General features: G+C 33.3%; 1 protein-coding gene across 2 annotated transcripts in view; it reads right to left on the bottom strand.

Annotated features, from left to right (window-relative positions):
* Nucleotides 1-26,133, bottom strand: part of DMXL1 (Dmx-like 1) — a 111,295-nt gene that overhangs the window by 40,837 nt on the left and 44,325 nt on the right. For both annotated transcript variants that reach the window (XM_012727984.1, XM_004686653.2), the window contains exons 18-29: nt 23,040-24,731; nt 21,761-21,868; nt 20,476-20,645; nt 19,841-19,938; nt 18,516-18,681; nt 17,484-17,745; nt 15,467-16,557; nt 14,831-15,022; nt 11,110-11,186; nt 9,710-9,837; nt 8,970-9,218; nt 1,936-2,114 (exon numbers count right to left, since the gene is read on the bottom strand). In XM_012727984.1, the coding sequence (XP_012583438.1) occupies nt 1,936-2,114; nt 8,970-9,218; nt 9,710-9,837; nt 11,110-11,186; nt 14,831-15,022; nt 15,467-16,557; nt 17,484-17,745; nt 18,516-18,681; nt 19,841-19,938; nt 20,476-20,645; nt 21,761-21,868; nt 23,040-24,731 (4,412 nt within the window). The remainder of the gene's footprint in view (nt 1-1,935; nt 2,115-8,969; nt 9,219-9,709; nt 9,838-11,109; nt 11,187-14,830; nt 15,023-15,466; nt 16,558-17,483; nt 17,746-18,515; nt 18,682-19,840; nt 19,939-20,475; nt 20,646-21,760; nt 21,869-23,039; nt 24,732-26,133) is intronic.

Genomic DNA, 26,133 nt, shown 5'->3' with positions numbered 1-26,133 from the left:
ATACGGTAGATCCACTTTTAGTAATCTGAGCAACACTCACATAGCTTTCCATAGTGGTTGGACCAGTTTGTATTTCCTCCAAGAAAGTAAGAGGGTTCCTTTTACCCCATATCCTTGTCAAAATCTGTTGTTACCAGTTTTTTGTTTTTTTTTTTTTTAATGAGGGCCATTCTTACTGGTCTGATATGGTGTCTCACTGTGGTTTTGATCTCCATCTTCTTGATTATAAGTGATGTTGAGCATTTTTTTATCTATTTGTTGGCCACTTGCATATCCTCTTTAAGAAGTGTATTTTTAGTTCTTCTGCCCATCTTTTTAACTGGATTTCTTTCTTTGTTTTTGTTGAGTTGTGTAAGCTCTTTGTAGGTCTTTGATATTAGTCCCTTAATGGAGCAAATATTTTCTTCCCATCTGTAGGGTGTCTCTTCATTTTGGTTACTGTCTCTTTTGAGGTACAGAAGCTGTTTAGCTTGGTGCAGTGTCAGCTGTTCATCTCTTCCTTCATTTTCTGGGGATGAGTCCTCAAAGATATTTCTGAGATGTATGTCATGGAGTGTTGTGCCTGTGTTTTCTTCTATGTATTGTATGGTTTTAGTTTTTACAGTGAAGTATTTTATCCATTTAGACTTGGTTTTTGTGTATGGTGTGATATACTATTTAGTCTCATTAGTAGTGGCCCAGTTTCCCCAGCACAATTAATATTAAAAAGATTATTTTTGTGGCCCTCCCTGGTGGCGCAGCGGGTTAAAGCACTGCACTGAGAATCTAAAGCCGCTTCCGCATGAGTTCGATTCCCGCCTGCCCCGGAGGTGACCACATGGCGTGGCAGACCTCTCCTGACCCGCCCGCTGCTCCCCTCAGCAGTGTACTTCGTCGATCTGCCTGTTCTGCTCCCCACTCTGTCTCTTGTGAAGCCTCTCACTGCCCCTGAGCCTCTGGCCTGTACCCCAGTTCTGTATGTACAAATAAATAAATCTTTAAAAAAAAAAAAAAAAGATTATTTTTGTTCCAATGCATACTTTTACTCCTTTGTACATAGATCAGATCACAATATGTGTATGGCTTTATTTCTGGGTTTTCAATTTTTCTATTAGTCTGTGTGTCTGTGCTCTAGTACAATGCTATTTGAATTTTATGACTTTGTAGTATAGTTTTAAGTCTGGGAGTATAGTATCTCCATTCTTCTTCTTTTCAGTAAGGATAGGTTGGGCTATTAGAGGTTTTTTGATTCCATGTGAATATTTGCTCTAGTTCTTTGAATAATGCCACTGACATTTTTTTTTTCATTGGAATTGCCCCTAATCTATAAATTGCTTTTAGAGAAATGGTCATTTTGTGATTATCAGATAAGTAATCTGATTAATTCTGAGACATATACCACATGAGTTTATCATGGGAAACAATTAAGACAACCACGTGCTTTGTTGTCTGTGTGTGAACTAACAGGTATTAAATAACCAATCACCAATAGCCTTTGAAAATACTGCTCTGACTGATCACAGATCATGAGGTTCATCCATTATTTACTAATTGATCTGGGAACTAAAACACTAACAGGCAAGATTAAATTTTATGTGGCAATTCATTACTTAATTGTGGTGATTTAAATAAATTTGAACTGCATTGTACAGAGAATGATACTTAAAATGTGGTAACTGAAATTTGAGTGTATCTTAATAATGCACAATAGCCTGTAGTAGAGAAAAGGAAGGAGTATGGATAGCACTTTGCCTCCTGATAGTTTTTGGATTTCTTAATTAGTATTATGTATATTAGTACTAAAATATTAACCATATATATATTGTAATATAGTACCAGAAAATGAAAACTTTAGGGAGTGGAAAGCATTTGACACAGGGACAATCATAGTTGTTTTAAACATTTTCATTTCTGTTTGACTACATATATACTCATCTGAATAGCAACTTTCATTACCTTGGCTATGAAATAGTCCCAGATACTAAGCTCAGGTGGGATGAATTTTTCTTTCACTTTCAGCGAGTCCTGGTTTACTGGTGGTGAGGCAGAAGTCTGTGGGGCAGATTCTCTGGAAGACATTTTTGATGTCCTAAAACGTTTATTCTGTTTCTCTCCTTCTTCCACTAGTGAAGAAACTAATAAAACAAAATAAAGTATCATTAAAGAAGAACCATTTTCACTGGACTCTATGTAATACACAAGTAAATAAGACTGCACATATAAAATTGAGATTATGAGAATAAAGGAAGAAAGCAAACAAAATGAAACAAAAGTCACTTGGCAGAGTAGTATCTCTTTCCATGTAAGTTTGTCTTTGCTTGTTGGATGTTGATAATCTATTACACATGGAAGTAACAGGAGTAATATCTGCCTATAAATGGGTGACAACGTAGCTAAGGCCATATTGGAAATTTTTTCATGTTCTTCCATTTTATGTAAGAGCATCACAGGGAAGAGGAATATCACAGAATGTAAATGTTAAAGGCAATTAACTCATTTATGAAATTTTGCAGTAACCATTTATTTGCCTTTTATCTACATATAATGCCACATTTCCCACTAAAATATAAAAACACTGAAACACTATTACCTATTTGAATTTAGTCAAACTTTCAGAAAGGTGTGGAGATGGAATTTTCTTGTCAACAGAATAATAAAGGGAAGAAAACATTACCTTTATTGTTTTAATTTATAAATACTTAACAGAGGGTTCATATTTGCTTAATATTTTATGTAAGAATACAGGTAACATTAATGGAGGAAAACACTAATCAATGCTATGTCACAAGTTGCAAATCACCAGTAAAAGATCAAAAATCTCCCAGACTAAGAATGGTCTATTAGAAAGGCAAAAAAACTCCATATTATGGCACCATCACCTTTGCAATGGTCCCACCAAGAATTTACTTACCTTCTAAAGGAATGCAAATAACTTGAGCTGTAATATAATTTTATGTAATTGTTTAAAGCTACTCAGCTTGCATAAAAAGCATGCTCATGCACTGTATGAAGCTACAGCCAGGCTGAATTTAACAGTGTAATTTAGTAATTTCACAAATAAAAAAATAAAGAAAAACAAAATTAGTATCCTAAGATTGCTAAAAAGTGATGATTATTAAAAAGAACCATCAAATTATATGTGGAATTTTTCCATTTCTTACTAGAAATGGTAACCCACAGTTGCTTCTTTTATGCCTTCTGCAGTTATGTATATTCTCAAACTTAAATTGATGTTATCAAATTCTTATGAAATAAAAAAATAAAGAATATAAAGGCATTTTCTACCTTTCAAAAAAGTTATGGTGAAGTTTAAGATAAATATATCATTTGTTTAACATTGCCATTTTGCTTGTTCTGTTTACTACAATGCTGAAAATAGATGCTGTGGGGAGCTCTGGAAAAATAAACTAAAAAAGAAAGCTAAATTAATAGACTTTCCTCCTTGATTGTCATGTCATGATAAAATGAGTGTTTTAAAAACAAAATATGACTTTTCAAGAGAGAAGTACTGTGAAGCTAGGGTTAGAGTTACACAGAAATTCATCAAACTGGAAGGAAATGCTTAAGATGTACAGAAATGCTTAAGATGTACATACTCAATGCCAGAGTATCAATCTACTTATCAAAAAGAGTTTGATGAACATATTCACAGTACTGACATTACTTATAAATAAAAAGAGTTGAATGATGCCTTCCAGAAAAAATGAAATGTCGCTGCCTTGTTTTTAGGAGAGACGTTCCTTCTTATTTTCTCTCAAATTGCATCAATATCTAAGACAATTTTGTACTCAAATTACCTTGACTTACAGTGGTCATGAAGTGTAGGGGTATCAAAAAGACAATGTAGCTACTGCGTGCCAACTTTTGAAAAGATAATAATCAAGTATATACAACTTTGCCACTCCCTGGATAAAAATCCCTTCTATAGTTCAATATTAAGGGTAAAATGGTTACTTTATTACACAGAGAAGGAAAAAAAAACACTATTAGGGAGAAATGAAAATGAAGTAGGACATAGAATTTACAAATGGTCATGGGCATGGAGAAATAAGAGAATGGGGAAAAATAGCCACGTACTGACGTGAATTTACAAATAAATTTCTTGCTATCTGGGATTTACAGAAATTACTTTTTAAAAATGGCTTCTGTGTGAGGATGGGATAGTTGAGCATTCAAAAGTACCTTCTTTCCCTTATAATAACCTCTATAATTATCTCCAGCAAACTGTACAGTGGTTTTCTTAGAATCAGAGGGTAACTTCCAAAGAACTTAAAACACAAATGGAGAAATGGCTCAGAGGCTACATGTAAGGAATGGGAATTAAAAAAGACAGATTGCATTTTATCCTAAGATCGTCTGTACACTTGGATTTATTATTCAATGCATAGTGTTTTGATCAACATTAAAACATAAATGATTTTTACTATTTAGTTTTATTATTTTCAGTTTATATTTTAAATATATTCTCAAGTTAATTACCTCTTTTCAACCTGACCTCAAAGTAACCAGAAGATTCATTTCATTCTTGAGGCATGCTTATCTACAGGGCTATTTGTGAGGCTTTTATTAAGAGTGCCAGAAAATGGAACAGGCTTTTATTAAGAGTGCCAGAAAATGCAGGAAGTTTTAGGCAGTACATTGTCTTGGGCCTCAAAATGAGCTTCAAAATTTAAAGACATGCAAGGAAAGTTAATAATAAATGTGAAGAATATCAAAATCATGTAATTTTAAGATTTCATATGTATTTCTTGCTTTTTTTTCCCCCAGTAAGCTTATGCAGTCTAACATAGTCTGATAGGTCTTCTAAGAAGCAAGGGTGTGTGTATGTGTGTGTGTACATTTATTTTGTTTCCTTCTCCTTTATGATCAGGGGCACTCCACATAAAAAAACTGACAGGTATTTTTTGAGTATTTTTTTTAATATGGATAAAAACTGCCTTAGAAATACTACTTTTCAATTACCCTAAAAGCCATACGATAATTCTGTATATAAGATTTCAGGTAAAACCCAAAAGACATTAAAAATTTTAATGGAGTATATACATACAGTTAAGGTGTGTAAAGGAAGGAAATCCATCCCATGATACATCATGAATGAGTGTGAGGGGCATTACACTAAGTGAAATAAATCAGTCATCAAAAGAAAAATACTTTTGCTTTATCAAGTATATAAAGTAGTAAAATTCATGGAACTTAAAAAGAACTGTGGTTATCAGAAGGGGTAGAGAAAAAGAGAGTTGTTTATTACTGAGAATTGAGTTTAAAATTTGTAAAACAAAAATGTCCTGTAGATGTTTCAAAATTGAATGTACTTAATGCCACTGAACTATACACAAATGGTTATGGTGATAAATTTTAAGTTATATTATGTTTTCACACACACACAACAAAATCAGAGTGGAAAAAGTACATTAAAGCTACTTGTTATAGCAATTAGGGGTGCCAGAGGTGTTAGAAACAGCTAAGACCTAGCAATACAAGGATATTCATCTGTAAAAATTTATAAATGTTTCTGTTATCACCTGGGCTTCCACTACTTTTATTATCTCAGAATTTGCCTTCCTTGGTAGTTATCTAGTGAACAAACAAAAAGGGTATTACAGGACCTTAGTATGTTTATGTACAGATGAATGAATGATTACACATATTTATTCTATGCTATACTTAATGAAAAGTCTATCACAGTACTTTAACAAAATTGTATTCCCATTTCAGTTATTTTGCTATTCAGCAGCTAGTTTGTTTGGCATATTCAATGGTATTTTGAAGAGGTGATTTGTTTTATATTTTAAATACTAAGCTGCAGTCTTCTTACCTTTTCTGGTCAAGAAATGTTGCTACTTTGCATATTTTGTGAAAGGAATGGTATTAACATGTGATAACTGCTATTAAATAGGCTTTTGTTTTTAAACAAGTCTTAATGGGCAAAAGAAAAACACAAATTTTCTTATCTGTACTTAACATATAATCAAATGTTAAAAATGTACTTCAAATATCAGAATATCCAAATTGCATAGTAAAATAATATCCACATGACTACTAAATTTAAAATATTTGTTTATATTTCATTGTACAATTTAGTAAAAATTATTACTATAAAGTTATCAAGGTAAGGATAGAAAATTCACAGTTTTTATAATTGCAAATATTATAAAACACAATTAAAACTCAAAATATTTTGTTATGCTTTAAAATGTGCAATAAAAAGCAAAAGTATGGATTTCTAACTGTTAGCAGAAAAAATTGACTTTTGAACATTACTTTAACAATTAACCATAAAAACAAAATAATTCAGAACTCTAAGAACATACCTACACTACAGTTCTAATTAGCAAAGATAAGACTCTCAATAGCATACCGAACAGAATTCACAAATATTGATGAAAAATAAATTACTAATATTGTGGTAAGAATTGTGACCTACCAACCTAGTCTAATAAAACTCAACTATCATTTTCTTATTTTAAAGCTTAACTGAATTTAAATGTTGTATCACTAAAGAATTGGTGAAGTATATAATAGTTATGTAGAGAGAAATACAATTTAATTCATGAGACTCTTATTGTACAAAAAAAATTAAAATCAGATTTTACATAGAACAATGAAAATAGTTACTTTAAGTAACATCAAGGTGCCCAGATTATGAAAATACTTTTAAGAACACAGAAATTTAGTTTTAACTATGAGTTTCATCAACACATAATAATTTAACAATGACTAGATTATTAAACAAATGCAGTACTCTAGACTTGTCAGTTTAAATTTATCCAAATTGAAATACTAAAACCTAAAATTGTGCGTGCGTGTGTGTGTGTGTGTACACTGACTTTATATCAACTTTTCTAAAACACATTATTCTAGTCTCTAGGTGAACAATGTTTATTGAATACTACACCTAATGCAATCAGACTTTTGGAAGTCTATCATGATTATGCTCTGTGGTAATTGAAACATGTAGGGCTGCTTAGTTACAACTGCTAGACAACCATGTTGCTTTAGAACATAATAATGCTTCAAACACTGACATTTCATAACTTAGTAGATCTGCTTCTTTACAGGACTGCTGCTTCAAATTCCTACGAGTGTTTCCACTTCTTCCCCTTTCACTCTGTTTTTACCTTTTCCTTCTCAAACTAAATAAGCTTTGGAACCAGCAAGCCTTGGACTTCATCATTCAATGGTTAGCATCATTCAATACTAACCTTTTTCTAATTAGCAGGCAGTGAATGAATCACATCATTCATGTTCTCTGTAAATGTCCTTTCTATTATATCTATGATTGTATTCAGATTAAATTGTGAATTCTCAAAGATTGGACAGCATCAAACAACTGGGTGTGGCTACTACTAAGTGAACCACTTAATTTATGTATTCTTTACCATTTGCTAGCATGCTCAAATCTAAGAGGTTAAATGTATATAATTTCGGTCACTTCATTAATGTTTTAGTAAATGTTGGGATATTGTTTATGATGGTGCTTGAAATGTAATTTATTTAATGCCATCTTTTCCTGGAAACAACTAAACCTGTGTGTTTAAGCAAAGACTACCCTGGACTCTGAGTAAGGATCTTTACATTATCTGTGCTTAGCAGAAATGGTTGAAACTGAAAACTATTGGCTGGTTAGGAGAAAATGTATTTTCAATTTTTTATAGATATGTGGACATTGTGTAGCAAAATGTATTCCTTAAAAACATTTTGTATTAATAAGAGTACTACAAAATTATTTCCTCATAGAACACATTAAAAATTCCAAAATTACTTAAAACTAATCGCAGAGGAGCTATAAATTGTATAGCTACTAGATTTGAGAGTTTTCCTACACTGAATTCAGATATATACAGTTAAAGTGATATGCCACGCAAGTTTACTGAGAAGTTGTTTTCCTTTTTATCCATGCTTTGAAAAAGTACTGGGAATTGCTTTTTAAAAATTGGAAATGTTATGAAAATTAAAATATTTTTAAAAATCTGAGAACCAGTATTGCCCCATAGTGGTTAATAAATTACGAAAAGAAAACTTAACAAGGGCAGAAAGCATCATGGACATTCTTCTTCAGATCAAGAAAGCATAGTGCTTTAATCTTTAAATAGATTATATAGTTGCAGTTTGAAAGTTCTGGAAAAGGATGTAATTATTTAAAATATTTACTTTTTATGGTATTATGAACACTTAGAAATCCAAAACCCCTACTGGCCAGAACATAATATGCAAAACATAAAGCAGCCTTATTTGAAATATTTTTCCAGTCACATCAAGCCATAGTCTGATTTACCATGACTAACAGTGACATTTCTTAAATAAATTCTATACATTCAAAAATAGGTTAAAGTGTAAGAGATAGAAAACACCAGAACAAATCACTGAAAAGCAGAATAAAACAAAAGACTTGGTTTTCTACAATAAAAATCATTGTTTTAAATCAAAAATATGGCTTGATTAATGGAAATTTGTCCATTGGCTAATGTAAATACCAAAAAAAAAAAAAAAAAAGCTGGCCCATTACCCAAACCCTTCCAAAAGAACACAAAGCAAGCTGAACTGAAAAAGCCTATTTCTAAAACTAATATCTTGCCTGCAAGACTGGGAGGGCTATGAGAACTGATGGTTGAAAGAGCTTTGGAAAAGCCCACACATTCCATGGAGAATACCACTACCTGGTGGGGGCTAGGCATAGCAAAGTGCCTTCCTGCCAAAGAAAGAAGAAAGAATCTGATTTGGGATAGAACAAAAACCAGTATCATAGCATATTTCAAACAAACAAAAATTCAACAGTAAAAAGTTTATGAACATTACATTATAGTTGTAATCATTGGTGCAATAGTATGTTAGCGATTGAAAACTGCACCAGAAACTTAATACTGCATTGTCATGCTTTCAGAAAATGGTCTGTAACAAGAACCTTCTGTGAACAAATTAAAATGTAAATTACATTTGACAGTTATCACTCAAATGAAGTTCCAGCTTAAAAAAAAAGAATTAAAACGAACCGTGTAAAGCTTTTGAGTGTGTCTGTTCTTTGCTAGGAAGATGTGCACCTCCACCAAATACAGCAGACCACATTTTTTCATTTAGAGGATGGGCCACAATTCGAAATAATTCATTACTTGAATGTGTCGCCAAGCCGTGGATAAAGAGACTAAGATACACTGCTGTGAGAATCTCACAGAGCAAAACTGTAAGCCCTGACTGGGCTTCCTCTCCAGAAGAGTTCAAAAGTCGCATTAGAGAAGTTATTCCTGGAAGAAGAACAACAAATATAGCAACTATTTAAATCAACTTTTTAAATATTTAAAAATTGAGAACATTTTTCTAATTTTTGAAAAAAAAAGTTACAGCATCAGTACTTTTCTTCTCTAGATTCACAGGCAAGTAAAGTTATTAAAGTGAATGTATGAATGTTGAACTACATGTTCAATTGAGAGAAATATTAAAAATTTGGAATCTTAAATCAGATTGAAAAAATTAATTGCTATAAAAAGTATTTTGCTATTATGAAAAATGTAGAGGAATATAAAAAACAAAACACTTGTTTTATCTTCAAATGACTATTAAGGAAATACTAACGTTAAGTAACTGCGTAATTTATAATGAAGAGGAAATACTGGTGTCAATTCTAACAATATTCTACAATGAACATCATACATCAGGACTAAGCCAAACTTATTATTCTTCAAATGGTTAAATCATTAAGACCAAAAAAACTCATAGATACATAAATTATCTATACCTGGCCATTGAGCTGGTGATGTGCTGGGAGTTACTGCCTCATCTAGGCTTCCGGTTTTCAAAGAATGTCGATGGGGAAGAAGCACTGTCTGATATACCATTCCAGTAAACTGATTTGTGTGAAGTGAACTAAGAAGAAAAATTCAAATAATTTACAAAAACCTACAATAACAATGATACAGTAACAAATAACATCTTCCTGGCCCAGTGGAGAGTCCTCACCCAATAAAACCAGAGTAATAAAGACAATTATTCTTGGCACCTAATGATAGAGGCCTTTCATCAATGGTTGAATCAGAAACCAAGAATCCACTATTGAGCCCCAAACACTAGAAACAGACTCCCTTCTACCAAGGTCATTATGTACAGAAATGCATCAATAAAAATCTCCAGGGACACATTTCAATCTTAATGATCTATGGAAATAAGTTCACTTTCGAGAATAAGGTGTTTAAAAGGTGTTTTGTGGTTTCTGCATTTCTTTACACGTTACCAGAAAGCATTCTTTAACTGAAAAAAGAAAAACTTTGTTTTCATTTATTAACAAAACTCAATAGACTGTCCTACTGCTACAAATTAAAAAGTAAACAAAACGTTAATAGTAATAATGACCTAAACTAAATTTCACATGTAATATTTCCAAGTTTTAGATGATAAAAATGAGAAAAAAAAATAGAATTTATAAAATACAAACTCAGACTAACTAAAAGATGGGAGACTGCTGAAGAATCATTTAGTATCTGGAAAAGGAAACAGAAAAGAAATTTTGAAAAAGAACATACAGAAGACATCAAGAAGAAAAATAAGAAGGACCTACAAATTGTAGCATCTGTGAAATTGGAAGGCAAATAAAAGAGGGAAAACAAAATATTTTTAAGAAATAAAGTCAGATAATTTCAAAGAACTAAAACAGACACAGAGAGACCCCAAAATGTCCTATGAAATTAAGAGAAAAACTCAGGACATAAATAGAAAAATCACAAACATCATTTTTGTAAAAAGTTTTTTCAGGTCCAAGTCAATCACTCCTTCCTGTATGATCCCCAAGTATTTTTCTATGCATCATGTTAGGGAACATATCTATTAACTAACTACAAGTCATGTTATATGCTATCAGTCCACATGTCTGTCTGACCTTAAGAAGAAGACCTAATCACAAAGTCTCATGTTATACAGTAATTAATTAAAGGGTAGTAAATAAGTTATATTCTATTTATTTGGGAATCACTAACCATAAAGACATAATACATTAAAAAACAAGGGTATTTAATATGTCATCCATGCTTTTTGCATTATTTAAAGTAGATTACTTCATACAGGTCTTCTAAACTAAAAGTACACAAATCCTGAAAACTCATCAGTTATTATAAACATTCTTAAATTTCACAAATGGATATTTACCTGTAGTTATGACTACCACAAAGGCACTGATAAATACAAGCAGAAAGTGAAGCTGCTAAAGTATGCATTACATATACCTAGGGGGAGAAAAACAAAATGACCATAATTTTAAAAATATAAGTAAAAAACTTTAAGACATTATTTAATCAGCATTTTTTATAACAAATAAAAATTTGCCCTTAGTAACAAGTATTTCTTTTTTTCCCTTAACACTCCTGTCTAGACAGATCACTCACTATAGGACAATTAAAGGAAAACATAATGAAGTTGTAAAACATGCTTCTACTATCTAATTTCTATTTCAGTAGTTAATGGAAAACAGACAGCTCTTCAATGTTACATGTGGCATATATTAGAAGCAACTCTCCAAGACTTAACCTGCTTTTTTCTCAACAGAAATATGAACATGACAGCCTGATAAACAGTTCACTTAAGAAGAGGTCATTAAAGAACAGCAGGAACAATTTGAAAAGAATGAGTATTTAGAGAAAGGAAAGGTATTAAAGACAGAAAATGTGAACATTTGTATTGATAAATGCTCTAAATATAGCATAAGAGCAATCTGATAATGAAGAAAACAGAGTAGACTAAAATATTAAAAGACTGCATTCTTGATTTAATGATGTATGTGATAGTCTTTTATGCAGATAAAAGATGTGGTATGAATTAAAATTAAGGATATAATCATATTAATGAAACAGCAAAGGGTGCACAAAGACTACTACAAAAACGAAAACATTTTCCAGCTTCTCCTATTTAAAGAAATAGACTATTTCTCCATTGAATCTGGGCTGGGCTCTGACTTACATTGACCAAGAGTATGCAGGAGAAGTGATATATGAGTTCTGAGCCTATTAAGGCCTTACAAACTAAAGTCTTATTGTTTTTTAAATCCCTGTAACAACTGTGTAAAATGATTAAATATATGATTATAAGGGTTAACTTTATGTATCAACTTGACTGGAACAAGTAATGTGCAGAGACTTCATCAAACATTATTCTTGGTGTACTTGTTTGGATGGTTATGAATGAGATCAATATTTGAGCTGCAGACTATATTGAGCAGATTGTCCTCACTTACGTGAGTAAACCTCACTCAATCAACTGAAGACCTGAATAGAACAAAAAGTCTGAGTTTGTGGAACTTCTTGTGTCTGACTACATATCTTTTCCTTCTGAGTTATTTAGCTGAGTATAGTCCCTTCCAACTCCATCCATGTTGCCACAAAAAGCATGAGGTCATGTTTTGTTTTTTACTGAGTGGTACTCCATTGTGTATGTACACCACATCTTCTTGATCCATTCATCTGGACTGGAGTATTGAGGAGTGCAGGTTTGTTTTTGTGTTCTCTGGGTAGATTCCTAGGAGTGGAATCACTGGATCATATGTGGTAGATCCATTTTGAATGTTTTGAGAAACCTCCACACAGCTTTTCAGAGTGACTGGACCAGTTTACATTCCCACCAGCAGTGTAAGAGTTCCTTTCACTACATCTTTGCCAGCATTTATTGTCTCTAGTTTTTTATATGGGCCATTCTCACAGGTGTGAGATGGATATCATTGTTTTTGATTTGGATTTCTTTGATAGTAAGCTGGAACTACATCAAACTGAAATGCTTCTGTACAGCAAAAGAAAATAGCAACCAAAACAAAGAGTTACTCTAGTGATTTGGGGGAAATATTTGTATACCACGGAACTGATAGAGACTGATATTAAAGATCTATGAAGAGCTTACACAACAGTACAAAAACAAAACAATCCAATCAAAAAATAGGCAGAAGAGGCCCTTCCTGGTGGCGCAGCGGGTTAAAGCACAGCACTAAGAAGCTTAAGCCACTTCCGCATCAGTTCAATTCCCGGCTGCCCTGGAGGAGATCCACATGGCGTGGCAGACCTCTCCTGACCCGCCCACTGCTCCCCTCAGCAGTGTACTTTGTTGATCTGCCTGTTCTGCTCCCCACTCTGTCCCTGGTGAAGCCTCTCACCCTCTGCATATCTGGCCTGTACCCCAGTTCTGTATGAATAAATAAATAAATCTTTAAAAAAAAAATAGGCAGAAAGCTAAAAAGACACTTTTCCAAAGTAGAAATGTTTAACATCACCCATTATAAAGAATATTGTTCCCCCACCACCGCCCCCCGCCTTTACACTGGAACTGAAATATGGCTTTTCTTGGGCTAATGCTTTAACACTTTCCAACTGGAATTTTCACTATTGGTTTCTGGTTCCTGGTTTTCAGGACTTTGAACTGACATAATCAGCTCTCCTGGGTCTCAGCATCTTAACTGCAGGAACCTCTTAATCTCTATAATTATGTGAGCCAATTGCTCATAATAAAGTCCATTTTAATAAGTGCATGTGCCTGCTTGTGCACACCCACCCACCATTGGTTCTGTTTATCTAGAGAACAGATACTAACAAGCTAAACTTATCTGCTGCAGGATGAGACGCAAATGACCCAGATTATTAAAAAAGTTTGCCATCTACTAGAAAGGTCATTCTAGATAATCCAGAATCCTGTCAATTAACCAGGTGATGAAAAACAAATGGAAGATTCTAGAGATCAGCCCAACCTGGTCCAACCAAGATTAATGAGCCAACTCACATTATTATAAGCAAACAAATGATTAGTTACATTAAGTAATGTTTCAGAATGGTTCTCAAACACAAAAGCTATGATTAAAGTTAAATATGGGACAGCTGGATGACATGAGCACAACCTGAAGAAAATTTATTTCTTAACAAAATGAAATGTGATGTTGGTGGTAGATACAAGTAGAGTGAGGATTGATGGGAAGACAGTATGGCTGACTAGATATCTATATGATTTAGCTATATATCACAATCACCTGAAGAACTAAAAAACATATTCCTAGAACTGATACTCACAGACTGATTCAATAAGTCTGGAGTGAATTTAGCAATCCAAACTTTTTTTTTTTTTTTAAAGATTTATTTATTTATTCATACAGAACTGAGGTACAGGCCAGATATGCAGAGGGTGAGAGGCTTCACTAGGGACAGAGTGGGGAGCAGAACAGGCAAATCTACCAAGTACACTGCTGAGGGGAGGAAAGGGCGGGTCAGGAGAGTTCTGTCTCGCCATGTGGATCTCCTCCAGGGCAGGCGGGATTCGAACTCATGCGGAAGTGGCTTTAGCTTCTTAGTGCTGTGCTTTAGCCCACTGCGCCACCAGGGAGGGCCAGCAATCCAAACTTTTAATAAACATTTCAGGTGATTCTGCTGTAGCTATTTATGACTTAACAATTAGCCTAGAGAAATCATGGTGGGGGGAGGGGTGAGGGTAGCTTTACAACATTATTCTTAAAATATGTAGTATTTTATTATGAAAGAAAAACATTTTTATTGGTATATTTATACCAAAATATTAAGCTTTGATCTCTAGAAAACAATCACCTTTTTCACTAGGTATACTTTACAAAGGAAATACTCATATATCCGCACATGTTTGTTACTTCTATCTTAATAAAAATACTAAATAAGACAAAATAAATTGCATTATGATAAAAATTTGAAACATTAGTAACTCAAGTGACATGAGTTTGGTCTGTAACCGTAATATTATATGATAATATTCTAATATTATATAAACAATCACTACACTCTGATGTTGAAAACTGTTCATAAAAAGACTTATCTATCTTTTACTTTAACACTGAATATAAGACACAGTAAAAGGCTGAAACTAGAATACTTACTTTACTGCTCTGGATATCAGGATGGGGTGGCGAATCAAAGTTTATTATGGCATGTAGAATATCATGTGTTAGATTACTAAGGTGCAATAACGGATTGGCAACTACTGTTTTGGCACTGGCTGTACAAGCAAAAAGGAGGGGTACGGAGGTTTGCTCGGACAGAGGGCTTGGAAATACTGGCTCTGATGTTTCCTTAAAAACAAAGGGGGAAAATGTTAATCAAACTATTTGTAGTTATAATTCCACACTTAAGTAACTTGGGATCTTCTTGAAAACTTCAAAACAAAAGCTAAAAGCATCACAGAAGCAATTACAAAATAAGAGAGGATCAGGGAGGTCAATATACTATTGATTCTATCAATTAAACTGAGAAATGATGGAACAATACTCTCTTGTCGTAAAGAAAAGTTATTCAACTCACAGTACAGTGTGATAAGACTGTGGAGAATGCATGTAGCAGACTTTAGGGGCTAAATTCAAGCTGTCTTTTTACCACAATACATATACAACTCTAACACTCAGCATGAAGCAAAAAGGATCACTCTTCAAAGTAAGCGTAACAAAGAAAATCAAGAATTTTAACATTTAAAAAAGTATTATCAAAAATTGATTCATATATGTACTATATGTACATACCTGCTGAGATTCTTGTAAAAGCAGAATCAATTCCATTCTCACAGATGCAAGACCCCCACCATGGGATCCATGAAGTACGCAGTAGCTTAGAAACATTCTTAAAAGTGACTGGTATTTTAAAAGCCATTGTCGTTTTTCCTGAAAACTTTCTTTCAGTTGTTTCACTTTTGTTTGGTGAGGTAAATCTCCAACATCTTCATTTAATCCAAATTCATTTCCATTTTCACCCAATGCAGACTGCAATTCTTCAGCATCTGAACAATAGTCACAAGTCCTCTGAAGAGCTATCACTTCTTTTTCAAGCCAGTGATATAGTTGGTAACGCAATTTTCCACCATCTATTTCATAGCCAGTAGATAAAGTACGAAGTTCTACTGTGAGAATCTTTAAACATGCTCTAAATTTTAATTGAACAGCAATTATATCTTCTGATGGACTTAAAATGTCACTTTCATCTAGTGTGCTGAGAGATTCTGTATAATTAGAACTCATTTCTTCTACAGTTTTACTTATTTTTCTTTGTGCAAGTTTTAGTTCTTTCCTTGAAACAGGGAGATCCTCATTTTCATCATCATCACTGTCCCACTTTAATTCTAAAGAGTCATCTTGAAATACAACACTTGGTTGGCTCCAGTCAAAAGAAAGAGTGGAGTTTGACTGTTTCTCTGAGGAACCCTCTGAAGAAGATCCAAAACCATTGATTACTGATTGTGACCAATCAATAGCAGAAGACTTATCTTCCTTTGCATCCAATTTTAATGGTGAAGAAGGAGAAAGATCTTGACTGGTATTCAAAACACTAGATGCTTTACAAAAAGGTTTTGTTTTCTTGATGACTTTTGGCATCTTTGATAATACTTCTAAAGCCAACATGGGGCAGCCAGCTTTTAAGTGGGCACAGGCAGCAGTAAAAAATAATCTCCTTTCACTTAAGTTAATTGTACCTGCCAGCCCACTTTTTCCTGTTAAAGTCATGTGTGTGGAAAATACATCAGATGATCCAAAATGACGCCTCAGCAGGAGAGGATGCGTTCGTAGATAATTATAGAAATTAAAAACTGCAGGATTACAAACTGAAGTCATGACTTGATCTGAAAATAAATTTATTTTATAAGATAAGAAAACATCTTCAACACATAAGCTGTAGTACTTTTTCTCTACTGTGGCACCTTTCTAAACCTAGCTTTTAACATTTTATCAACAGATTAACTAAAATATAGCACTGAATAGACAAGAACACATTTATAACAGAAGTGTTCTAACATACTAGGAAAGTTATACTGATTTCATGTCCTCAGGTTATAATCCAAAATAACTTAAAACTTCCACATATAACTGTGTCTTTTTCTACTTTTCTTCAGTGTGCTTTGCCAGATCTTCCTTATCTGCTCTACTTTTCAATGTCAAGAGTACCCTAGAGTTAAATGTTTGCTCCCTTTTCCATCTGAACCCCTGCGTGAACACCTATAACCTTCTGGCTTTACACAGAATCTATATGCTGATAATAAGGTGCATATCTTATTTCTGTTGCTAACTTCATCTTGTAAATATATACAACTACATACAAAGGCCTACAGTACAGTTCTTTTTACATATGTACACACTTGTTTCAAGGCCATTTTATTTACTGTTTCCTTGGTTTCCTTACTGTTTCTAAAACCACACTTCACCCAGATATCTATTTTGATCACTTGCTCATTTTAATTAGGTCTCTGTTCAAAGATCTTATCAGAAAAGTCTTCCCAATCTAAACAACACTCCCCAAAACTGACTCATACTTCTCTACTGCTGAAGCTAAACAACCCCAGAGTTATTTTTGGGATCTGGAACGCAGTTACCATTGATTTACATGGTAAATTTGTCATTACTGGACTCAGAAAATAACCTATTGATTCATAACAAACAGACACTCTACTTTTGCACAGTGGGAGAAACCCTTAGGATCCAACAGTATGCTCTACACCCACTAAGTACTAATAAAACTCGTAATCACTAACATTTTGGATTTGCAACTTACCATCATCCTCTCTAACAGGTTGTTTTATTAATGTTTCCAGTGCACTACTATAATCTTCCAAAATCCAATATGCCATACTCCGAAGAAAAGGATCACAATGCATATTTAGATTCAATGAATTGAGTTCACCAACAGGAGAATCAATTCCCAAAACTTTTTTACGTAAAATAGATTTATATGTTGCAGATGTATCAAATTCAGATTCATAAAGTCTTGCTATTACAAAAGCCAGCTGAATGTCATTCAGTTTCTCAAGACATACCTTAAAAAAATAAAATATTCAAATATTTATTTCATTTTTTAAGGTGAATTCAACTGATTCATTAATAACTAAAACAACCCACATTTTACTAATAAACAAAATTTACAAACCAGGATAACAACAAGCAAAACATACACAGCTTGCTTTTTGCAAACCAGCTTTATAACCTATATGTTAATGCTGGTAAATTTACCCACTAGTACTATATTTGCTTGAAAAAAATATAAGCCTAATGAGACAATACTGAATAATTCATCAATTCCAATAACTTACTTTGCTTTATTATTGAAATTTTACTCTTCCCCATCCACAAAGAAATTTTCCCAAACTTAAAATTTGTTTGAATCACACTTGTATGAAACTGAGGGTGAGGGCAATTTCAGACACAAATGTTATAATATCTTCAAATTTCATAAACTTAAAGTCTACTGAGAAATAATCAGTTAAAAATTTCATTAAATTAAAGTCATGTAGGTTCAAATATGTTCGAATACAGGACAAACTTTTCTAACCTGTTCATTAAAATGGTTAAGAATCAGACCAATTACCTGTCTCTATTCATCAAAACAACCTGGTCAATCTTAATTCTCAAAAAAAAAAAATCTTAACTGACACTATGACAAAATTTGAAATACTGGTATAAAATATTATCAGTTATTTCAGATATTTATCTTTTGTGTTATTTTCACTGCACTTAAAACATTGTATTTAGTTCCTATGTAACCTTAAAAACATGGCCATACTATTTTTATGAAAGTTTCATTCATTACCTCAATTGCATCTCTGAGGCAACCAGCTAAAAGAAAAAAGGCAGCAGAATGTTCAAATCTCTGTTTGCCTAATAAAGAAAAAGCATTTTTTAAAGCTGCTTTACGCCATCGCTCATCATCAAAATTGTGCCCAAAAAACTGTGTCATCTTTACATCTTTTTGGGATCTGCAAAAAAAAAAAAAAAAAAAAGTATGAACAGTCTAGAGCACAATGTTTTTTTTTTCAAGATTTATTTATTTATTCATACAGAACTGGGGTACAGGCCAGAGTATCAGGGGCGGTGAGAGGCTTCACCAGAGAAGGGGAGCAGCGGGCGGGTCAGGAGAGGTCTGCCGCGCCATGTGGTCACCTCCGGGGCAGGAGGGAATCAAACTCATGTGGAAGTGGCTTTAGCCTCTCAGCGCTGTGCTTTAACCCGCTGCGCCACCAGGGAGAGCCTAGAGCACAATGTTTTTACATGAAAACAAATTTTACAGTTATTCACATAAAAATTAGACCCTAAAGAAATATTTGCCAGTTCAAAAATTACTCAACATTGCTTCTCTTGCATACAATAAGATCAGGTAAACACTTTATACATCTCAGGAATTATTGAAAAAAATTCTCTCAAATTATGAAGCAAACTGCATTAGCATAACTATGAGAAATTATTTTTAAATCCATGTCAGATACATTAACTTTTATTAACTTCTGTGCTACTTCACAATTTAAATCTCATCAACCACCTTAAACACTGTTGCCCACCTCAGGGTCAATTTGATGATCAAAATAAAAAGAATATATCTGGTTTGAAACAACTGTGAAAGATTCATCTCTTTAAAAAACTGATTTGGTAACATGATTTTCCCCCTAACGTTGTTACTCACTCAGAGACCCTAGAAGTAAACCCTAAGCAATAGTAAACTATTTATAAAAACCAAGTCTCACCAGACAAGTGAAAGAGTAAATTCCACGTAGCCCTAGGCTCAGGAATGGAGCCAGGACCCAGAGGAAGAGGATAGTCTGGATGGTAATTTGCTCTTATTCCAAATACCACCAATTTATTTACTTCTCACTCAAGATACTCATTTCTAATTTGATTCTTGGAAAAACAAGCAAAAAATGTTTTTTTAACTAATAAACCTAAAAACAAACTGTAGTGACCTTATCAAGATACCCCTCTTCCAGGACACATCTGGGCTTCTTCCTTATGAAATTTCTCCTTAAATACAAAAATAACTAATGATCCATATGAACCATACTCACAAAAACAATAATCTTAAAATCATATGCCTATTCCTTATGGAAAGATATTCATTCATTTTGAAGCAGTATTCTCACCTACCTATATAATCCCCAAATCACAGCTTTCTTTTTCATTGCAAGGTAAAAAATGGCAGCATCTAAAGGGTCATTTTTTCTATGAAAGGCTGCTTTGGCCACCTATAATTAGAAAATGTTAGTCAAATTTAGCAGAAACCATTTTTTAAGTGAACAAATAATTTCTCTCAGATACAAGACTGGCACAGATCTTATGTCCACTGAACATTAATATTTTTAAAAACTATACTTGATCTCATATATATATATATATATTTATATATATATATATTATAATTGTGAAAGTAACCTATGATGAAGGCTTCCAAGGATACAAAGATGTAAAAAGAAGACTACACTTTACATTACAAGCTCTTCTGTACTATTTCATTTTTCTAAACATAATATTTTATAAAATTAAGTCATAAATTACTAAATAAACATGCTCTCTGACAACTGAAGAATTAAAATGGAAATTTTTTAAATATATTACATATTTTGAGGAATAAAAGTAGAAAATTTTAAAATACGCTCCATATTTTGACATACAAAGACTTTAAAAGTACTTTTTTAAAAGAAGTAATAACAGAAGAAATATAGGTGTCATTTAAAGAAACTTCCAAAATACCAGAGTTTTTTATACCAGAATAAAACACTTACCTTTTCCATGCATTTGCGTAAAATTCGGTTATTCCGGACCCACCACCCCACACCCATAGCTCTTAGTTCAGACCAAGTAGGATCATCTTTTTGCATCGCTGGCAACATGTTTAGCAGTTCTTCTTCTGCTACCGAGTGAAAGGCCCAGGCAAAATGACTAGTAGAAAGACCTGAAAAAACATCAAAAATAATGTTTATAAGAACCATAATCAAAACTATAAGATGATTATCAGAAATGCGAACTCAATGTTTGCAATAAACTGTCTAGCCTTAGTGATTCACAGCACAAGTAAGTGGTTATTCTGGAGGGAATACAGGTTATTATTATGTTTTGATTCTCCAAATAACTCCACCCCTTCACTATTTTCTATAATGACCATATATTCTAATATTAAAATGCTTTTTAAAATGTTAAAGAAAATACTGTGAACAGTGCCACTGTAGTGAGAATTCTTGTTCTTTAGCTATCATTGGCCACCTTTTCTTAGACAATGAGAAACACCTAAGGCATTATTCTGTACTGATATAATTACTCTTAAAAGCTGATTCTCACTTTCTTTTGATCAACAATTGATCTGTGGATTTAATTCATGGAATTAAAAAAGCATCAACAACAGCACAGCTTAGCAAACAGAATAGAGTACTGCAAGGACTCCAGAAGCAGAATATAAGCACTGAATTCCAATTAGTCCCTAGCAAGCTATATAATTTTGGGCAAGTTATTTTACCTGAACTTCCTAGACACTCAGTCACTAAGTATCATGGCTTGCTTATGTTCCCTTAATCCTAAATATGAGTATCTAAAGTACTAATAAACTAATACCTGAAATACATGCTAATGTTAACAATAGTTTTGGGTATGGGGGAATTTTTTCTTTGAATGTTCCAGTATTCAGTTTTTCATTTTAAGCAATTAAAAACTGAGTATATAATATTTCTATAACAAATATGATACTCAAGTTTTATAGAAAAACTGAATTAGGATAAATGTGAAAAAGAAAATGTAAATAAGAGATGAAAGTGAATGAAACATTAACTGGCCTTTAATACATCTTGTATTTAAAAATGTAACACAGACTATCCAACGCCTTAATAACCAATCTTCATTAATTTTTACCACCTAACAAAATAAGGGAAGAAATAAAATTTTTTTTTTTTTAAATGAATTAAGGTGACTTAGAATGTGCTAAACCTGTCATTCTTATATCTGGGCAAAAAACAAAACTAAATTCTCAAGCCTCTCTCTTCTTCTCACTTCCTTCTGATATATTACCACCAAAATCACCTTGGTGAAGAAGTTGGGCTCGGTAAGCTGGAAGGGAAGTTGTAAGAAAAGTATGAAGTCGAACAGCCAGAAGAAATTTTAATCCACATTCATCAAGTGTTTCTCCACCTGTAAACAACAGGGAAAATAATTTCCTTATTTTTATTTATAAAAAGAAAACATCTCACTAGCAAGACAAAATAAACACAAACAACACTGGCAAAAAAACCTATGCCAACACAACAAATACATGAAAAAACATTCTGAAACTGACAAAAGCTATCAGACTAAAGTATTAGTTGATATTTCTTTTCCTATGCAACCATATATTACAGAAAATAATGCAATATACTTAAAAATTGGTAAGAAATAATGAATTGACTGACTCAGGGTCTATCTTATTTTTTTGTAATCTGACCTCATATGCACTGAATCTCATTTAAATTCAAATGTGACTAAATTATAAAACTGTAAACTTCACTGTGATATGTTACAATATTTTCCACAATGGTTCAATTCATATGTCCATCCCACTCATCTGAAAAAAAATGGATTCTATGGTAGAAGGGTTTAATTGTATATTTGTATAAAATACATACAACAAATTCTTATAAAAAATACATCTGCTAGCAATAACTCTTAAGGTAAAAGCAATGACCAAATTGTTTTTTCCTTAAATTTTTAACTTTTTTCTTTTTTTCCCCCCGAATTTATCTCAAACTTCCCTTTCAATCATAGTTTACAAGAACATCCTACCACTTGGTGCATAAGGCTAGGCTTGTTAATTTCAGATGAGTGGGAATTCTATATTTATATTTGTCCACGTTCAGGAGACTAAGAAGAAAATGCTCTCTGAGTGAGGAAAAGGCCTTAGTTTCTGTTTACTTTTGCTATTCAATGAAGGAGTATATATTAACACTCATTAAAGAGCATAATATTTATAAAAAGCAAGCCATAATGTTAACAGTGGGTTATTACAACACAAGAAAAAATAATGCAGAAAGAAACTTATTTTCAAATATCTAAAACATTTAAGAAACTCTAAAGGACTTGGTTGGATCTTTACAATTTTATCAAACAATAAGATAAAATTTGCTGGCATAATAATTACTTGTCTCTTCTCTTCAGTTATAATGGGATAAAGAGTATATATTACTGTCAAACCCAATGTGAAAACACCAGTGATGATTTAAAAAATCAGGGCATCATTTTTTTTAGAAAATTTCTTAAATGACTATTTTCTGTGTAAGTAAAACTATTATCAGTTTTCCCTCTGATGTGCCATTCAACTCAATTTTACCTTGGCTTTTGTCTCTGCTTTCTCCAATGTCAGTGCTGGTAGTTGCAATTGTGTCTGCTAAGGCCATCAAAGACATCTGCTCCATCCGGCTGAGTCCTGGTAAACTAGAATGAAGTAAGTGACCAGAAAGTACCTGAGCATGCTCTGGACCAAAGTAAGTTGGACTGTATTGTGAAAGGTCAATAACCTTGGGCTTTGTATTTTCTTCATCTATCTCTAACACATCACTATCAGACGTTAAAGCTGAGATTTGAAAAAGGTCATCGTAACTTTCCTTTGACAACTTGTTCGAGTTGTTTAAGGTACCCTGATTACTAGACTTTTCCAAAGATGAGTAAAGATTACAGCTGTCATCATCTGCTGCAAGTAAGGCATACAAAGGAAGTGGCGGGACAGAATCTATTTCTGTGTAGTCTGTATTTTCACTCTTGTTGAATGCCTGGGGGTCTCTGGTAGTGCTGCCACTAGCGCTGATGGTCAGGGATCTCAAGCGGCGCTCATGGTTGGATTCTGCTTCATTCAGAGCCACAATTTCTCCAGCAATGCACTTGACCAGATGTGACAAGATGGCTTTTGCTCGCCGAACTTTGCCAAGATCCATGAGTTCCAGAAGTTGCAAAGGATGGTACTGAGGTAAAGTTGGAGAAAGTGCATGAGCTGCTTCAAAAAGACCAGAATCTTCCATATCCACAGATGGATCAAATGCGGTTTTCTTCCCACAGATTTTCTGTGCAAGACTGGTCATGGATCGAGTCAGAGTTTTCTTGGGAGGATGTAATCCAGAACTTGATGAATTACTCTGTTTTATTAAGCTTATTATTGACGGAGTGCTCCCACTGTATGAATCTGTTGTAAGAGGTTCTTGTTGAGAAGACGGCTGCCACTGGGAATATACATGCATTTCACAATCCATTCCTACCACAAGGATGCCATCCCGGACCCACGATAAAGACACAGGAAGAGGTGGAGAGCCTTCTACAGATGAAACTAAGTCCATGCTTCGTAACAATATAAACTTAGAAAGAGGCATAACTTTAGTACTCTCCCAGAGAGGAAAGGCAAGTCCTTCCTTACCAGTCTGTTCTGGTGCCTTGCCAGCCAGAGGTCCATACATAAAAAGCTTTGATCCAATTCCTATTGTAAGGATATGAGAACCATCTTCTCTAGACATCCAATCTAAGTGAACTAAACGTTTTGTATCTGATGTGATACTGTCTTTACTGGATAAATATGCCTCTTGTTTATTGTAAGTCACTAAATTGCTATCAATATTAATACCGGAATCCAATACTGTATTTAACTCATCTAAATGAATTGTCTGTTCAAGTATCCAACAAGAACCTCCAGTAGACTCACATTCAAAAATACTTACATGCATTACAAAGTCCTGAGAAGATTTACCACTAGATGTAAGCTGCTTATATGCTACTGCTAACCGATTTGTATGTGCACAGCTAACTTCTACAGGTGTGCCGGGTACAGCTATACTACTATTGTTCTGAAGTCCATCTTCAATAAGTAATGGCCATTCTTCCCAAATGTATACGAGATCCATTTTCTCATTCTTCAACATGGTCGAATCTCCATTTGTTACTCTGCATCTCCAGAATCTTACTTTTTCATCTGAGCATGAAGTTACCAACAAATAAGGAGCACTGCATATGGGATATATGGAAGAAGAACTCAGATGACCTAAAACAAGACAAGTAATTAAAAAGTGTCAAATCAGGTGAAATATTTCTGCTTTCATGTGCTAAAGGTATTTGTCTTTGAACTACTCTTAACATGAACTTGTATATAGTTGATGGGTCAGTAATATCAGCAAGAAGATTTTAATGACCTCAAACAGGTATTTTAAAAAAAAAATTCTTACAAGAGCTGAAAGAAAACTGAGATAACTTACTTCAGCTCCTGAATTTATAGTATTAAGGATCTTATGCCTAAACCAAATAGACTTTTCTAAGCAGATTTAGAAAACCTGAATTCTAGTCTTGACTCTCAACCTAGCACATAAATGGGGCCTTCATCACTGAGGTGTATGTTTAATGTAACTGATATTGAGAGGACTGATATTGTACTCCTATGTGGAGTACAACGTTTGCTTGGGCTTCATGTTAGTTATAAACTCTTCATTTCCTAAACTAGGAGTCAACAAATTTTTTGCAAGGTAGTAGTCGCTTCTGAGACTTTACTGACCATAGGATGTCTGTTACAAGTACTAAATGTTGCCATTGTTAGACAAAAGCAATCATGAACAAAAGTAACAAATAGATATAGCTATTTTTCAATCAAACATATTTACAGTGTAGATTGCCCATAGTTCGCCAATCACTGTCCCAAACTATTAAACATACAGTATTAATTTTAATACAGAAATGTTAAAGAACATTATCTTCTTATTTTTTTAATTCCTTAAGAAATATCGTATTTCCAAAGGACACAATCAGCATTGCCACTGGTTTCTCTGAACTGAACAGAAAATAGTCCTGATCAAAAAAAAAAAAAATTCTGAAGACTAAGGGAAAAAACTTTTACCATAAGCGACAGTCTTTGTCAAATAATTTCTTTTTAACCTTTTTGTTTTCTTTTTCAAACATAACTTGAGTCAACATTGAACAAAAGCACTCTTTGTAGAGATATCTTCAATTTCTCTAGTTACCATAATATCTTAATAGGAGTTCAGTCAGGAAGATTATACTGTTCAAAGGGTAACAGCTCTTAAAGCTGTGTTAATGCACAAGTCTTTCTTTTCAAACACTGATTTCCTTACATTGAGACTCTTTCATCAAGCTATACCAAAAAGTTGAATGCAAAAGTTGTCACAACACAGTTAATATATTCACGCCCACTAATGTTATCACTTGGAAAGACTAAATGCCTGATAACAACATGGCAAGAAGAAAACATTCCAAGTAAACAATCAAAAGAATAACTAAATGACAGGTTAAATAAGTAAATGACAGATTAGTAGAAAACCTGAAACTATGATTACGAAAAAGAAAAAATGGTATGATTAAAAACATGAATTTTTGTATTGATTTCTTAAAACAGTACTTCTTGAATTTAAAAAGAGGTGGGTCCCACATCAGAGTTG

The sequence above is a fragment of the Condylura cristata genome, unplaced genomic scaffold (genome assembly GCF_000260355.1).
Source record: "Condylura cristata isolate star-nosed mole 26May11 unplaced genomic scaffold, ConCri1.0 scaffold00021, whole genome shotgun sequence".
Taxonomy (NCBI): domain Eukaryota; kingdom Metazoa; phylum Chordata; class Mammalia; order Eulipotyphla; family Talpidae; genus Condylura; species Condylura cristata.
Note: the sequence above shows the minus strand (reverse complement) of the source record. Positions and strands in the feature narration are given on the sequence as shown.